Source organism: Rhinolophus sinicus, chromosome 8, assembly GCF_057876585.1.
Source record: "Rhinolophus sinicus isolate RSI-liver-muscle chromosome 8, RSI-T2T, whole genome shotgun sequence".
Classification (NCBI taxonomy): Eukaryota; Metazoa; Chordata; class Mammalia; order Chiroptera; family Rhinolophidae; genus Rhinolophus; species Rhinolophus sinicus.
In genome coordinates this window covers 61,675,099-61,690,052 of record NC_142508.1, presented here as the reverse complement: position 1 = coordinate 61,690,052, position 14,954 = coordinate 61,675,099, and the positions used below count along the sequence as shown (strand labels likewise).

Here is a 14,954-nt window from a genome sequence, read left to right as displayed (position 1 = left end):
ATCATTTTGACATTGGGGAAGAGCTAGATCTGGTGACAGATCCAGCGAATAAGGTAGATAAGGACACACCGTAATGTTATTTGACAGAAATTGCCGTACCAGAAGCGATGTGTGACACGGAGCCTTTCCGTTGTGATTACAATATACAGTGAACGCTGCTGCCAAGTGCCATCCAATGGAAAGGCAGGGATCTTTAATACAGGAAGCAGCGCATCGAACCTTAGTAACAGTGTGTGACAAGTTTCAACTTGGTCGGTGCAGTCAGTTGAATGTGAGCTATGGTTGAGAGACGGTGTGTTTAAAAGATTGCCATAAATCATCCTCCACATGACAGTGCTCCGTGTCACACATCGCTTCTGGTATATGGCAGTTTCTATTACATAAAAACATTACGGTGTGTCCTCATCCACCTTACTCACCAGATCTGGCACCGCACGAGTTCAGGCTCTTCGCCAAAGTCAAAATGAGTCAGGACATCGAAGCAGCCACAACAGTGCAACTAAAGACACTCACGTAAGAGGACGTCCAGAACTGCTTCAGAGATTGGCAAAAATGATGGGATAAGTGTGTATGAAGTGAGGGGGCGTATTTTGATTAACGGCAATGCATCTTTTACTGTAACAATTTTTTTTTAAATTGAAACATTCACCATATTGTTTGATCACACCTCGTATACTTGGACTTACTGCTGTGGGTCTGTGGTCTTCATGTAAGTGCACACAACCTCCACCACAGTGTAGGGGCCCGAGGGAAAGAACTATTTAATTTGTCAATGTTATGTCTTTGGGGATTTCTGTTTCTGTACCTGGTTTATAAGGGAAGCAATATATTGGTAAAGAGTACACACATATAATTTATAAAGAAATATCTGTATATTGGTGTGCATGCTAGGCTTGTGATTCCAGTCCACGCGTAGCCACCAAAGATATCTTTTAATCAGGGAAGTACCTCAGTAAAATTTGTTATGGAAATAACATTTCAGGATGTTTGGAAGGAGAGTTGGCCCAAGCCAAGACCTTGGCATTGGGGATGAAGAGGAAAAGGATTTGAGCGATATTAAGGAAGTTATAGTTCCATAAACAAGAAGGAGCAAATGACCAACAAGTAGTGCCAAGAGGCTGAGAACATGGGCACTGAATATCAGATGCTCAGTGAAAGACAAATACTCACAGAACGTCTGGTACTCAACAAAGGTCAATTATTAATGGCTGTAAACATTTTTTTTTACAAAGTTAAGTAAATTCAAGAGAGTGTCAGTTGTATTTGGATGGTATCAGTGACCTTGGCTAGATCATGAGAGAGTTGCTTAGGAAGAAACCAGATTTCACTCTTGGATGAGAATAGTAAGAGACAGGGCCATTGCTAGGAGGAAGGTAGGCTGTTTTTCTAGAAGGAAGAAACTGAAGCATATCTATAAGCTCAAGAGAAAGGAGATCAATAAAGGGATGAAAAATACAAACAGCTTCTCCAGTATAAATTCTCAGGGCCTACTCTCCCAGAAGTACCTCCCTGCTACCCACCTCATCAGAGAAACCTCTTCTCTTGTCAAAGCACTCGTTTAAAACAGTTAAAAACCATGAGTCATACAAATATAAACTGAGTTGGTCTCAAAAATGTATTTAGTTCATTAATGACAGAACAGTAGTAGAAGAAAACTGGTTCAGAGGCATATGGAAGAGACCAAAATATTTCTGGCCAATGAAAAACAGAATGTTGAAAGAAGATGACCAAGTTAGTTCCAAAACTGGCTAATATCTTGTAGGTGGGGTGACCAACTGCCCACATTTGCCCCGGATGTTCCTGGTTTTAGCACTAAAAGTCCCGTGTCCTAGGTAACTTCTCAGTCCCAGGCAAATGGGAATAGTTGGTCACCCAACCTACAAGGTAATAAACTATAAACCCTGAAGTTTACTCTTTCTACTAGATAAATTTTTTCATCTTTAGTTTACAAAAAGCATTTGCAGTTGACCAGTCTAAAAGAGCATCCAACTTTACAGAGCCTGAGCTCGAATCAAGAGCAAGTAATAAGTAAACAAAAGCATGCTACCCCTAGAGAATCAATAATTTTGGGGGGTGACTGTTAGACAGTGCTCCATATGATCTTGAAGACATGCAGTTATTTTTTGCCTTATTTCCAAATGTTGAATAATTTTTCTTAACAGTCTGCAAATGCAAAGCAAAAAACAGTTTCTATACCTCATCTACAAGCACCCATTTCTCTAGGGGAAAGAAAATTTGTCAAGGGCAGGCCCAGTCTTCAAATCCCAGCGGGACTCCTTGTGGCGGAAGCTGTATACTTGCATACTTCAGAATAATCTCCTACAGCATTCACCATTTCCAAAGGTTGCAAAGACTTTAGAGCCCAGGCAGGTTAGAGTTCAAGCCCAAGGGACGGCGCTCACCCAGATAATCCAGGATAATTCCCTTAATTTAAGATCCTTAATCATATCTGCAAAGTCACCATTTGCTATTTAAAGTGATGCGGACATCTTTGGAGGGGCATTCTGTTTACCACACTGTGGGTCAAAAATTCAGGTGTGGCTGGACTGGGTAGTTAAGTGGTTCTCCCATGAGGTTGCAGTCAAGATTTTGGGGGGCTCCAGTTAGGTAGGCTTTAATGGGGCTGGAGGATCTATCTGCTCCAAAGGTCGTTCACACACGTGCTAGGCAAGGTGATGCTGTTGTTGTCAGGCGGCCTCAGTTTCTCTTCACGTGGAGCTCCTCTCCACAGGGCTACTTGGGTGTCCTCACAACATGGCAACTGGCTTTTCCCAGAGCCAAGAGATCCAAGGGACCAAGGTGGAAGATGCAGTGCATTTTTTGACCTTTGCCTTGGAAGTCACATGCTATCACCTCTGCAGTATTCTACAGGTCGCACAAGTCAGCCCTTATTGAATGCGGAAGGACCACATAGGGGTTGAATACCAGGAGGCAAGGATCATTGGGGCCATCTATTCCAGGCCTCTGCAGGGCTTCCTGCACTTCCTCGTACCCACTTATCATCATTCTAGTTTCTGTTATAGCACCCAGAGAAGTTGTGAGGTGCCAGCAAAACCCAGCAGTTCCCTAAACTTTAGGACATGTACGATAATAAAAAAAAACAGTCTCCTCCAGCCTTTTTCATCTTAGTACATGTCTAGCATGTTGCCTTGAAATGGGCCTGAGAGAGAACCCACTGCGCTCCCAAGGCCCGGCGCCTGCATCAGCAGGTGGGCGTGGGCCTGTTACCGGAGAGTGGGCCCTTGTCGGTGCAGTATCCAGGTTCTCGGCATCTCGAGCAAAGAATTGAACGAGATACCGAGATAAAGTAATGAAAAAGCACTTTATTAGAAGAGAGTAGTACACTTCAAGGAAATAGGAGCGGTCGGAGCAGTAGAGAATGGCTCAAGGGTCCAAGGTGGCTTTATCAGGAGCAAAAGAAGGGGCTCAAAGGCAAAAAGATCCAGGGGCTCAAGCTGGAACAAAGGAAGAGGCTCAAAGGCAAAAAGGCCCCAAGGGCCAAGGGCCTAGGCTCAAAAAACAAAGGGACTGACTGGCGAAAACTTAAGAGTTTTTATCTTTTTTTTTTTCTAGACTGGGCTATTCTTTTCTGGGCAAGGGACCACTTGATTGACACCCGTGATTGACAAGAGGCTATTACCTCATCTTTTTTAACTGGGCAGGTGTGCCTGGCTGGTTTAATCTAGTTGGGTATCTTGCATCCATTGGTTTACAATGAAAAGGGGAAGTTTTGGACAGAGAGGGGAGGTCTTTTAGGCGGTTGAATACTATGGGTTATGCAGGAATGCAGACACCCTAGCCCTGATGCCTATCTCTAACTGCCTGCCTTGTTTTCCCCTTGAGAGACGTGATCCCCATAAAATTTCTTTGGGAAGTTGAGGGACAGGAAGTCTGTTCTTCTGTATCTGTCTCCTGTCGGGCAGGGGTGTAGAGCTGCCCCTACCTATGAGGGGATTCAGGGAACTCTCACCCTATCTGATCTCAGATGAGGGGTCACAAGATCCGCCTGGAAGACCATGTTGGCTTCTTTAGTTGGGACTGGCATTCTTGCTGGGGTATCCTCTGTATCCCCAAGGCCGCTAAATGAGGAAAAATAGATTTTAATTAATAAATCCGTTAGTTCTATAGAGCCTGTGGCCATTCAACCAGTCACTTAAGTGGCATTAGTTGTCCAGAAGCCAGGGCCCAGAATGGATTGGACAATGATTACTGGCCTGGGGGGTCTGGAATGGCTTGGGGGATGTTGGGAAGTCACAGGCTTTTAAATAGTTATCTGTGGGGACAGCCACAGAGAGCAGTTTCCAGGCTCTAGGCCTCACTTGGGGGGGTGCTGACTCGGGTAATAGATGGCCATCGGTTGTGGCTAGTTGGCCATCAGCTGTAGCCAGTTAGACAATTGGCCCCTGATATAGCTGCCGCGGCTGTGCTGGTTGGGGAGTCAAGGGGAGTTGAGGAACTGGAGGAGAGAGTCGGTGGGTTGGCAGAAAGCGGACAGCAGGTCGCACGTCGTGTAAATCCAGCCTCCAGTGAGACTATAGCGGTACGACTCCCCTACCTGTGGCTCCGTGGGTGTTCCTTTTTGGCCCCACCATGTCCTGTGTTCTTATGTGGGGAGTGGGACCAGAGGCCCCGCAGGCCGCCCTGCACGACATTATCTGAGAGACATTCTGTGATTCAGGCTAGGAGCAATCTTTAGTCGAGGATTCAGAAACTGATTAGAAGAGTAATCAAAGCCAGGGGCTAAGGAGCTAAGAAACTAGAGAAAAGGAGACTTAAAATTTCTATAGCGAGGGAGGCTTAAAACTTTTGTAGTGAGGAAGCGCTCCCATATCAGGCCTGTGTAGCTTTCCTCACACTGATGTCAGCAGTGTGCTCTGTCCTGTTCTTAACCCCACTTTGACCAGTACCTGCATGTGATGATTCCCAGCTTAAGTTTCACAATGTCCCAGAGAGGGTAGTTACGTGCAAGAGGCGGCCTTGGACCAGAGAGGGTGGAGCTCTGACTCCAAGATCTAGCTTCCAGTAAAATCTAGACACAGATGAAGTGTGCTACTCACTACCTCCAAACCTCTCCAATCAGCATTGTTTCCTTCTTTGGGGCACATGTTACCCCAGCAGGCTGCAATCTCTCCCTCCACATCATCTGCCAAAAAACTCTGCCCAAAGTAAACTTTTACAGAAGGACAAATGGTCTGTGCCTAAAAATGTCACCCTTCCCTATAATGGAAGCTCTACAGGACCTGGTGTTTTTATTGTTATGACATGCCTGGCATGTAGTAAGTGCTCAATAAACAATTGTTAAATAGAGTAATAATCTGCATCTTTTAAAATTACTATTTTGGATTATTAACAGTACTTATAGTACAAATATTTAAAAATAGAGAAAAGTGTAGAGAAGAAATTAAAATCATCCATAAATCTACCACCCCTTATTCCAAGTAATGTTATTGTTTTATCGTTTCTTCCAGTAACTGTGATATTCAATCCTATATACTTACTATTGTGGAAGGTGCTTTAAAATAGTGTAAGGTGGTGTTGAAAACGATAATAATTTATAATTGCCTAAAAATGGTCCTTTGGGTGGTTCCAAGTATTCTGTCCTCCAGCTATTCCTGTGCCCAGTGGCCATCTTCTTTTGTTTACAATCCTGACAGAGGGGGTAGGATTATCATAGGGTATGATGAAATTTGTAAGACCTAATTAACTTTTAAAAGTAAGGTCCATGTTTGGCAATTCCTCTGGGCTGGGGTGGGGGGTGGAGAGAGGGAAACTGCAGGGAGTTGGAGGGTAATAGGTGGTATCACAAAATCAAATAAACAATCCTAACTTGTTGCAATCCCAAAAAGGTTGGGAATGATCACAGCCCGAACGCAATGGTCCTGTGACACTGTGTAAGGGCAACCCTTCTAGCAAACAGTCCCAGGGACCCTGCCCCTTCTGTGCTGGGCCTCATCATACTACAGGCCTCCCAAAAGGTCTCTCTTGTGAGTTGAAGTTTTGTTTAAAATGCAAAATCGAACTTAAAAAATGGTTTTAAGTTTTCTCATAGCAGTGCTATTTTGAGAATAACAAGAGAAACTTTGATATCTATAGGACCTCCCTTATTTTGCATATAAAGAAACAGGCCCAGTTTGCTCAAGGTCAGCAACACATTGTTGAGAGACTAACTTAAAAATTCTTTTATATCTTTTTACATTGTCACACCAATACTGCTATTTGTTCCTTGTTAGGGATTGAATTACGTTCCTTCAAAGTTCAGATGTTGAAGTCCTAGCCCCTAGTACCACAGAATGTGACTCTTTTTGGAAATAATTATTTGCACATATGATTAGTTAAGTTACTGAAGTAGAGTGGGTCGCTAATCCAATATGACTTGTGTCCTTATTAAAAGGGGAAATTGGACATGTCATGCACACAAGGACAGTGGCATATGGAGATGAAGACAGAGATCAAGATGATGCTTCTACAAGACAAGGAACACCAAAAGTTGCTAGCAAACCACCAGAAGCTAGGAGAGAGGCGTGAAACAGATTCTCCCTCAGAGCCTCCAGAAGGAACCAACCCTGCTGACACCTCGATCTCAGACTTCTCGCCTCCAGAACTGTAAGACAATACATTTCTATTGTTTAAACCACCCAGTATTTAGTACTTTGTGTTATAGTCCTGGGAAACTAGCACACTCCCCTTTGTATGACCTTAAGACATCATAGAATCTTGGGAAATTAATGATCTCCTTAGTGTTTGGAGTCTCTTTGGTCATTCTGGTTTCCTCCTCCTACCTCATTTTGGTAGATGGTAGTATACTCAGGTAGAGCTAAAGTCTTCCAAGTATATGTCAGTGTTGTGGATTATTAAAGTCATGAGTATGCAGGTTAAGGTGAAATATGAAAATGTGTGATTAAAAAACTTGGTAAATAGAGTATACCATCCATTTATATCTATGCATATGATATCTGTATATTCAGGGGAACCTTACACAAATTATATCACACACAGAGATTGTATTGATGCTTATGTACAAAAGAGAAGATTAGGAATATAATGAACATCTATAAACTACTTTATCCAACAATAGAGTACATACTCTGCTCAAGCTCATGTGGAACATTCACCAAGATAGACCATATTTGGGGCCATAAAATACACCCTTAAGAAATTTAAAAGAATAAAAATTACACACTGTCTGTCCTCAGATGACAATGGAATTAAACTTGATATGTTAATAACAGAAACATAGCTGGAAAATCTGAAAATACTTGGAAATTAAACAAAACATTTATAAGTAATACATGAGTTAGAGAAGAAATCTCAAGAGAAATTAAGAAATATTTTGAGCTAAATTAAAATAAGAACACAGCTTATCAAAATAGGTGGATGAAGTGAAAGCAGTGCTTAGAGAAATTTATAGCTGTGAATGCATGTATTAGGAAAGAAGAACTATCTAAATCAATTAACTAACCTTCCACCTTAGGAAACTAGACAAAGAAGAGCAAATTAAATCGAAAGTAAGTAGAAGAAAAGAAATAAAAATTAGAACAGAAATCAATGAAATTTAAAACAGGTAATCAATCGGTAAAATCAGCAAAACCCAAAGCTAGTTCTTTGAAAAGCTAAGTCAGATTGATCTAACGCTAGGATAAGTAAGAAAAAAAGATAGAGAACACATACTATTATTATCAGAAATTAAAAAGGGGCATTACTACAGATTCCATGGATTTTAAAAGGATAATAAGTAATCCTATGAACAACTCTATGCCCACAAATTTGATAACCTAGGTGAAACAGACCAATTCCTTAAAAGACACAACCAACTAAAACTCACACAAGAATAGATACATAATCTGAATAGGCCTATATCTACTAAAGAAATCAACTCAACATTTAATAACCTTCCAAAAAAGAAAGCACCAAGACCTGATGGGTTCACTGGTGAATTCTGCCAAATATTTAAGGAAGAAAATTATACCAGTTATACCAATTATACTCACTAATCTTTTTCAGAAGATAGAAGCTGAGGGAATACTTCTAACTCATTCTATGAGGCCAGCATTACTCTAATACCTGACAAAGATATTATAAGAAGACTACAGACCAATGTCTCTCATGAACGTAGATGCAAAAATCTTCAACAAAATATTAGCAAATCAGATCCAACAATGTGTAAAAAGAATTATACACCATGACCAAGTGGGATTTATCCCAGGTATGCAAGGCTGGTGCAACATTTGAAAATCAATTAATGTGATTCATCACATCAACAGGCTAAAGAGGAAGAACCACATGATCATATCAATAGATGCAGGAAAAGCGTTTGAGAAATTCCAGCACCTATACATGATAAAAACTTTCAGTAAGCTAGGAATAGGGATGAACTTCCTCAGTTTAAGAATATCTACAAAAACTCCCTACAGTTTACTTCATACATAAATGGTGACAAACTTGAAGCTTTCCCACTAAAATTAGGAACAATGCAAGGATATCCCTTCTCACTACTGCTTTTCACATCATACTGGAAATTCTAGCTAATGTAAGAAGAAAAGGAAAGGAAATAAAATGTATACAGATTGGGAAGGAAGAAATAAAAATGTCTTTGTTCAGAGATAACATGATAATTTTCTTTTCAGATGACATCGTAATTCATGTAGAAAATCCAAAAGAATCAACCCAAAACTCCAGAACTAATAATTACGGCAAGGTTGCAGGGTATAAGGTTAATATACAAAAATCAACTGCTATCCTTTATACCAGCAATGAACAAATGGAATTTGAAATTAAAAACATAATACCATTTATATTTGTGCTCCAAAAATTGAAACAGGTATAAATCTAGCAACACATGTACAAGGTCTATATGAGGAAAACTACATAAACGGAGAGATATTCCATGTTCATGGATAGGAAGAGTTAATATTGTCAAATTCTCAGTTCTTCCCAAGTTGATCTGTAGATTCAATGAAATCCCAAACAAAATACTAGTAAGTTATTTTGTGGATATTGACAAACTGGTTCTAAAATGTATATGGAGAGGCAAAGGATCTAGAATAGACAACACAATATTGAAGGTCAAGAAAGTTGGAGGAATGACACTACCCAATTGTAAGACTTTGTAAAGCCACAGAAATCAAGTGATTGTGGTATCAGTGAAAAAATAGACAAACAGTTCAATGGAACAGAGTAGAGAGCTCAGAAACAGAACCACACAACTATAGTCAACTGATCTATGACAATGGAGCAAAGGCAGTATAATGGAGTAAATATAGTCTTTTCAACAAATTGGGCATCCATACACACACACAAATGAATCTAGATGCAAACCTTACACCTTTCACAAAATTTAACTCAAAATGGATAACAGACCTAAATGTAAAGTGCAAAACTATAAAACTCCTAGTAGATAACATAGGAGAAAACCTAGATGACCTGTGGTGATGACTTTTTAGGTACGACACCAAAGACATGATTCATGAAAGAAATAATTCAGAGCTGGACCTAATTAGAATTAAAAACTTCTGCTCTGTGAAAGACACTATCAAGAGCATGAGAAGATAAGCTACAGACTAGGAGAAAATATTTGCAGAAAAACACATGTGATAAAGGACTGTTACCCAAAAACCTACAAGGAACTCTCAAAACTCAACAATAAAAAAACAAACAACTCAATTGTAAAATGGGCCAAAGATCTTAACAGACACCTCACCAAAGAAGATATAGTGGCAAATAAGGATATGAAAAGATGCTCCATATCATACATCATCAGGGAAATTCAAATTAAAACAACAATGAGACACCACTACCTATTGGAATGGCCAAAATCCAGAACACTGACACCACCAAATGCTGATGGGGTAGTGGAGCAACAAGAATCTTATTCATTGCTAGTGGGCGTGCAAAATGGTATAACCACTTTGGAAGACAGTTTGGTATTAGGTAGGTGCAAAAGTAATTGCAGTTTTTGCAATTATTTTTAACCTTTTAAATCGCAATTACTTTTGCACCAACCTAATAGTTTCTTACAAAACTACACATACTCTTACTGTATGATCCAGCAATAGCACTTTGTGGTATTTACCCAAAGGAGTTGAAAACTTCTGTCCACATGTCCACACCTAAATTTGCAAATGGATGTTTACTCATAATTGCCAAAAACTTGGAAGCAGCCAAGATGTTCTTCAGTAGGTGAATGGATAAACTCAAGCTAAAGAAAATAGCTTGAGTATCATCAGAGGTCCCCAAGCTTTCAGGAGCTTCTATTCTTAGCTACCATGTTACCAAAATGCATATCACATATACACCAACACATCCAATAACTTAAAGTAAGTTTTAAATACTTTGGGATTTTCATTGCTGTTTTCTTTTTCAGTCTGTGGTTTTGCTGTAGCTTTTAAGAAATTTAAGAATTACTGTACCACTGACTAAGTGGCCAGGTCAACATCACTCATGATAAAGAAAACGGTGACTGGCAAATTCTTGAGGGGTTCTTTCTGGTCCTATGTTAGGGGTTAAGGTAGACTTGGGAGCCAGGCTACCTGGGTTTGAGTCCCAGATCCGCTGCCTGATAGATTTGTGAACTTGAGCAAGATATTTAGTCCTTCTGGACTTAGGTTATCTTCAGCGAAATGAAAAGTTTTCCTTCATTGAAAATGAGCATAATAAAACTGACCTTATAGGGTAGTTGTAAGAATTAAATGAGTTAATATATGTAAAACACCTAGAATTGGGACTGACATATAATAAGTTCTATGTAAGTGTTAGCTATCATTTTTATTTTGTCTTGGGTCACTTTACACCTGAACCCGCCCATATTTTGCACAGCAGGGAAAGAGCAGTCATGCAAAAACAAAACAAAACAAAACAAAACCTATTTTATTTTAAAGAGAGGGAAAAATCGTGATAGATATGACTTGACAATGCATGGAGAAGGGCGACTGGAAGAGGAGCTCTATTCTGTACTGGAATTTTCTTCCAACTCTGCCTACGTCAAACCCAGTGCAGAATTGTCACTCAATGCTAAAAAGTCAAAATACATGAACTTTCCCAAATTGTCGTTTTGATTAGTTTGGATGTATATTTTGATCTGATTTATTTGGCACTTGTAAATCATATTTGTTTTATGAGTTAAAAAAAAATGGAGATGTATGAATGTGCCCATATTTTAAGCCCCTCTTGGAAATAAATATCCACCTCTTGATTACATTGGATTGTTTATGTATGCCTTTGTGTATGAAACTAACACTGTGTAAAATAAGTTAAACAAATAAGGCCCATGCCATCAGAAATGCACAGACATGAAGAGAAACAGAGGTATATACACTTCCCAGAATCCATCCTTTGGCAAAAGCACAAGCCAGGAACACATTGATCAAATATTTACAAGACACATAAGCATTACAGTTAATAATTTTCATGTTAGGGCTTGCTGACATGGTAGCTGAAAAGTCAACAGAGCTGTAAAAATCAGTAACTTTTGTAAGCAAATTTATTGGTCACTTTGATAGATTGATCATATATGAAGTCTCTTGAGAAAGCACTGATATACGCATATGTGTGTATACTTATAACTATTATTTAACTATTTTTTAAAAGAAAAAAAGGGTTCCCAGAACAGCTGGCATTCACATGCCTTGTATTTATTGATTATTGGTCTGACATCAGGCAATATTCTGTCACCCATTTCCACACGCCCCGTGCCCTTGTGTAAGGAAACTTTGCAGGCTCAATCTCCAGCCACTCTTTTTTAGTTCTTCCCTCACTCTCTGCATCCCCGGGCAGCCCTTAGTTATTCCCCCCTCTCATTTACCAAGATTTAGCTCTGACACAGCCCCCTGATTCTTATTGTGGGGGTTGGGGGTGGGAGAATAGATCCATTCTGCAGCATATGCAATAAGGTGCAATACTGAAATCATTGAGTCTGACATTTCTCAATATTTGCTCTAGCAGAGATAGGGAGCTGGAACTGATTTCTTGTTTCAGGGGCCTGGAAACCATTTTGTCAACAGAGGGCCATGAATCCACCCAGCCTCAAGTCTGGAGGACAAAAGGTTTGCAGAGCAATTAAGTCCGTCCTTCCTTTGCTCATTCGCTTAGCAAGTTGACTCCTCCTTGAGTTTCAGCTTAAGGATCAACAAAGTCCCCTGTCTTCTTCTGGGCTCATGCTGCACCTCCTGCAGACCTTCACAGTGGCAACCATTGGTTTACCAGCCTGTGTCTTATCTGTCTATCCCAGGCGTCTACCACAGTGCTTGTCACATCAAGGGCACTCAATAAATGTCAACAGAACAAAAGCCAAACAGAGCACATTGGCTCTTGCCACTTAATAATCGTAGGTCAGAAAACTAAATGGCTAATTAACCAGGAGGGAGGGGACCACTTTGGTCACAAAAGTTAATGATTTGTATTGCTTTATTGATTTCTTAACTATCACGTAAGTATCATCAACTCGGTACAGGATGTTTTAGGGACTACGAGGTAGTGTAGCCTGGTGGGTAAGAATGCAGATGCTAGAGTAGGCTGCCTCAGCCTGAGTTTTGACTGCCATTAGTAGCTGTATGATCTTGGGCAAGTTTCTTAACCTTTCTCTTCCTGGGTTTCCTCATTTGTAAGACAGTGTTTATAATAATACCTACTTCATATTGTTTTGTGAGAATTAGATGTGTTAACATTTGTATTTAGAACTTGCAAAAGTGCCAAAAATATAGATACTTGATCAATATCTGTTGCTGAATAAAACTGTTATTATTAATTATCAGTTCAATATTAAGATGCTATTAGACATTCTTTTTCTTTCATTTGCTTAATTTTATGTGCTGGTTAGGCTAGGTGTTGAAAAATATTACTGTCTGAGTTGTTGCTAATTTTAATAAAGTCCCAGTCTGATAAAATATCAACACAATTAGAAGAGTTACTGCAAGTAAAGAACTTTGAATAGTACCTGACACAAATGCTCAGTAAATATTAGCTAGTATTATATTACTCTTTGTTTGTTCATTCAATATTTTGTTTGTTCAAATATTTTTCTGAGCATCTACTATATGCTAGGATCCAGAGATACATCATGGAACAAAACAGACAAAAATGCTGCCCTCATGGACTCAACATTCTAATGAGGCAAATAGAAAAATAAAATAGAACCTGTAAAAATGCATACCATATTTTATACATTTTAAGATACATTTTTCATGTGTCACTATCTCAGAAATTGGGATGCATCATACAACTGATAGCATTTTATAATTATAATTGCTCACACTTTTTTCTTTTGTATATAAAATGATAATATGTGTTTTGATCTCTGGCATTTTAGACGATGTAATCTGAGAGCATGTTCGCTACAATCAGTGATATGGGGGAGAAGGGAAGGGAGGAGGGTAGGGAAGGCTTCAACTTAAATATGGTATACCCCTATGTTTATTTTACAGTCACATATTTCATAAGTCAAAGGCCACAATTTTTAATAAAATCATATTTTAAAAACCTTATTGGTGCTTAATGCACTAATGGATAAGTTCTTGGAACCAAAATAGGACATTTGTGGAAAAAGTGATGAAATCTGTTATAATTAAGTGCTGAACCAATGTTAATTTCTTAGTTTTGATAGTTGTACTTAGTTATATAAGATATTAACATTAGCAGAAGCTGAGTGAAGGGTATATGGAAAATCTTTATACTATATTTACAACTTTTCTGTATATCTAATATTATCCCCAAATAAAAGTTTAGCAAAAAAATATTATTAGTGTACTTGAAGCCACTCTGTTTATCAAGAAATAATGACTTGATTGGACAGTTTCTTTGTAAGATATTTTACTCAGTAGGAACACTCACACATGCAAACAGTTCTGGATTACAAGACCAAAGAGTACAAAAAACAAGAGCTTCCTGGACCAGCAATAATAACAGCTAACATTTATCAAACATTGACAACATGCCCAGCGTTGTTTTAAATGCTTTATGTGTGTTAATTTACCAAATCTCACTACAACCCTATGCAGTTGGTACTATTATTATTCCCATGTATTACCAATGAGGAAACTGAGGCACAAGAACTAAGTCATTTGCCCAATGTACACAGTTAGAAAATGGTGGAACTGTAACCAAATCCAGCTGTGGCAATGGTCTTCAAGTGGGGATGTGCTTGGCGTGTTCCAGGACCCAAAAGTCCGGCGTGGCCAAGTGTGGGGAGGCGGAGGAGTGTGGTAGGACATGACTTGCATGCAGTTGGTGGAAGCCAGGTCATGTGGGGCCTTGGGAGAAGTTTAGGTTTTCTTCCAAGTACAATGGGAAGCCAGCTGCAGGTCTGGAGGAGGAGTGTGAAGTTTGAGATCTCTCTGGTTATGAAACAGGGAGAAAAGGCTCCAGGGGCAAGCAATCCAGCTGAGATTCGCTAGTTACAAAGCAACGGCGATAAGGACAGGGATTTTGTGTCCTCTAATTCGGTCTGTTCCATGCTGCTTGCAAATGTACCCCAGCAGGAGACTCTTAATGGCAAAACCACTCCAAGCCAGTGCCCCTCTGATATCGAATATGTTTTGTTCACAAAGGACACATCCACTTCCTGCAAGGAGCAGCAGACCGCTCTCCAGGTGATATCATCCCACTTGTTTCTGCAGAACTACTTCGGAGGATAAGATATGGGACTGAGCTTATGTGGCATCCTTCTCAATACAGGTCTTTTGGGTTTGATTTTTTTCTTTTTTTGGAGGTAACCTGTTATTCTTCCTTTTTAAAAATTAAGGTATAATTTACAAACTGTAAGATGCACTCTTTTTGGATGTACAGTTCTGCAGTCTTTGTCAAATGCATAGTTATATAACCAGCACTACAATCAAGATATGAAACATTTCCTTCATCCTCCAAAATTCCCATATGTGGCCATTGCTTCCCCTACCCCCAGCCTTGTAATTCTGCCTTTTCTAGAATATCCTATAGATGAAATTATACTATATGTAGCCTTTTGA

The 14,954-nt window shown here is 39.5% G+C and overlaps 1 protein-coding gene across 1 annotated transcript in view; it reads left to right on the top strand.

The window, feature by feature from the left end:
* The window catches only part of LOC141567489 (uncharacterized), a 20,324-nt gene extending 5,370 nt beyond the window's left edge, over positions 1-14,954 (top strand). The window contains exons 3-4 of the mRNA XM_088800756.1: positions 6,392-6,603; positions 14,538-14,954. Of these exons, the coding sequence (XP_088656882.1) occupies positions 6,392-6,525 (134 nt within the window). The 3' untranslated portion in view covers positions 6,526-6,603; positions 14,538-14,954. The remainder of the gene's footprint in view (positions 1-6,391; positions 6,604-14,537) is intronic.